The 1,682-nt window shown below is 43.4% G+C and overlaps 1 protein-coding gene across 1 annotated transcript; it reads left to right on the plus strand.

The window, feature by feature from the left end:
- The first annotated feature begins 257 nt into the window (after window positions 1-257).
- On the plus strand, window positions 258-1,367 carry LOC149231141 (transcription factor IBH1-like). Its single transcript, XM_089381556.1, has 3 exons — window positions 258-269; window positions 539-618; window positions 779-1,367. The coding sequence occupies exons 1-3, from the start codon at window positions 258-260 to the stop codon at window positions 1,365-1,367; spliced, it is 681 nt and encodes a 226-aa protein (XP_089237682.1).
- Window positions 1,368-1,682: the final 315 nt, after the last annotated feature.

Raw genomic sequence — 1,682 nt, forward strand, 5'->3', positions numbered from 1 at the left:
AAATTTATTTTATTACATTTATTTTATTACATTTATGGTCTAAATTCCTGTTCTAAATACATAAGTACATTCTGCAAAAACAAACTTGAAACACTTAAATTATTAGAAATTTACTAATCAACTTTGTTATTCCCGAAAAAAACCATTTTAAACTTGGCCATTTTCAACTTGCCTCCGTGCTGTACAAAATAAAGCAGTGGGCCGTTCATGCTAATCCAACTCAATAGATTAAATATCTTCCGTAATGCACCACGTGAATGATACTTTCGGTATGGGGTGTTCGACTGATTTATGAAGCCACAAATCATCCTCAAATGTTGTAATATTTGTTTGATTAAAGATAAGTCTGAAATACACCAAGACTACCACAACGTGTTATGGGGAACGGCACCTCTAAACTATTTTATGCAGAGGGCTAATTTTGCACTAGGAAATGATGCCGCCATAATTTTCGATCCTTACAGCGATGATCTTAGTTTGAGAAATACACGGGGTCCATGCATATCTGATCTATCTCAATGCTGTTGCGATCGGTCAGGATGGCGTTGAAGGTTATTGGAAGCGGATCGAAAGAGACGGCACTGGCAGCGACGGCGACATCGCCCGTCTAACGGCAGTGTCAGTAGTCCCTCCCATCTTCATGCAACAATGAAGCCACAGGTCTTCTCCCTTTAAGCCTCCGCTGGAGGAGCTTAGCGCATGCCTGTGGAACGATCTTTCTCCCTACCTCTGTGCAGGAACTTCATAATTGACAGCAGCTGTTTTCCTAGTATTTTAGGCTTGTTATTTTCTCGGCCGTTATGGAAGAGCGTTACGGAGATGGGAAAGTGGTGATATGGCGGGCCATTTTGCAACGAAATTATTTGAGTCGCCTGGTGGTCGCGCTGCGCCATAGGAGCATTGGAACCTCAATTAGCGCCTCGGCTCGAATTCGATCCGTTAAATTGGCTGCAGATCTGTCACTGGCCATGACGTCAGGAGATCTAACTGCGTGGAACCGAGCAATCCTTGGAAATTACCTTTCAAGGCTCCAGAAATCTCACTACAAACTTCTAGTAGTAAAAGCCAGAGGGAATCTATATGTAATGAAGAGATCCGCCTCTGCCAAAACCGGGACGAGTAAAAAGACGTTTGTTCGCAAGAAGTTTGCCAGGCCGCTCTTCGGAAGGGCGTTGAGGAGGGGATACAATTGCAGGGAAGCAGGAGGAGGTGCCGTGGCTTCTCGTATGCAAACCCTAAGGTTGCTCGTCCCAGGAAGCCGTGGACTGGAGACGCCCGATCTTCTAAAGCAGACCACTGACTACATCGCGGTGCTTAAGAAGAGGGTCCAGGTCATGCAGGCACTCGTAGAATGCTGCTCAAATTAAGGCGCCGATTCGAATTGCAATATGTAGGTCTAATGTACGCTTGCCACGTATAAGAAGGTCGCAAGGTCCAATCTCGCGCTGCATAAACACACAGGTCGTTGTATGTCGCGGGATTAACAGAAAATATTATACCGTGTTGAGGTGGGTCGTTTCTAAAGATATGTGACAGATGATCTGAATAATGCTGGAGGCTGGTTTAGAAATTAATTTTAATTAGTTGATTCATTAGGAGATCAGGAGTTGTCTAATGATATCAGTAGGCTTTTATATTTCTATTAGGTTTTGTTACTACCAATAGCAATAAATTTATAAATC

The sequence above is a fragment of the Pinus tabuliformis genome, chromosome J (assembly GCF_031772625.1).
Source record: "Pinus tabuliformis cultivar Carrire ecotype Pingquan chromosome J, CPIR1, whole genome shotgun sequence".
Classification (NCBI taxonomy): Eukaryota; Viridiplantae; Streptophyta; class Pinopsida; order Pinales; family Pinaceae; genus Pinus; species Pinus tabuliformis.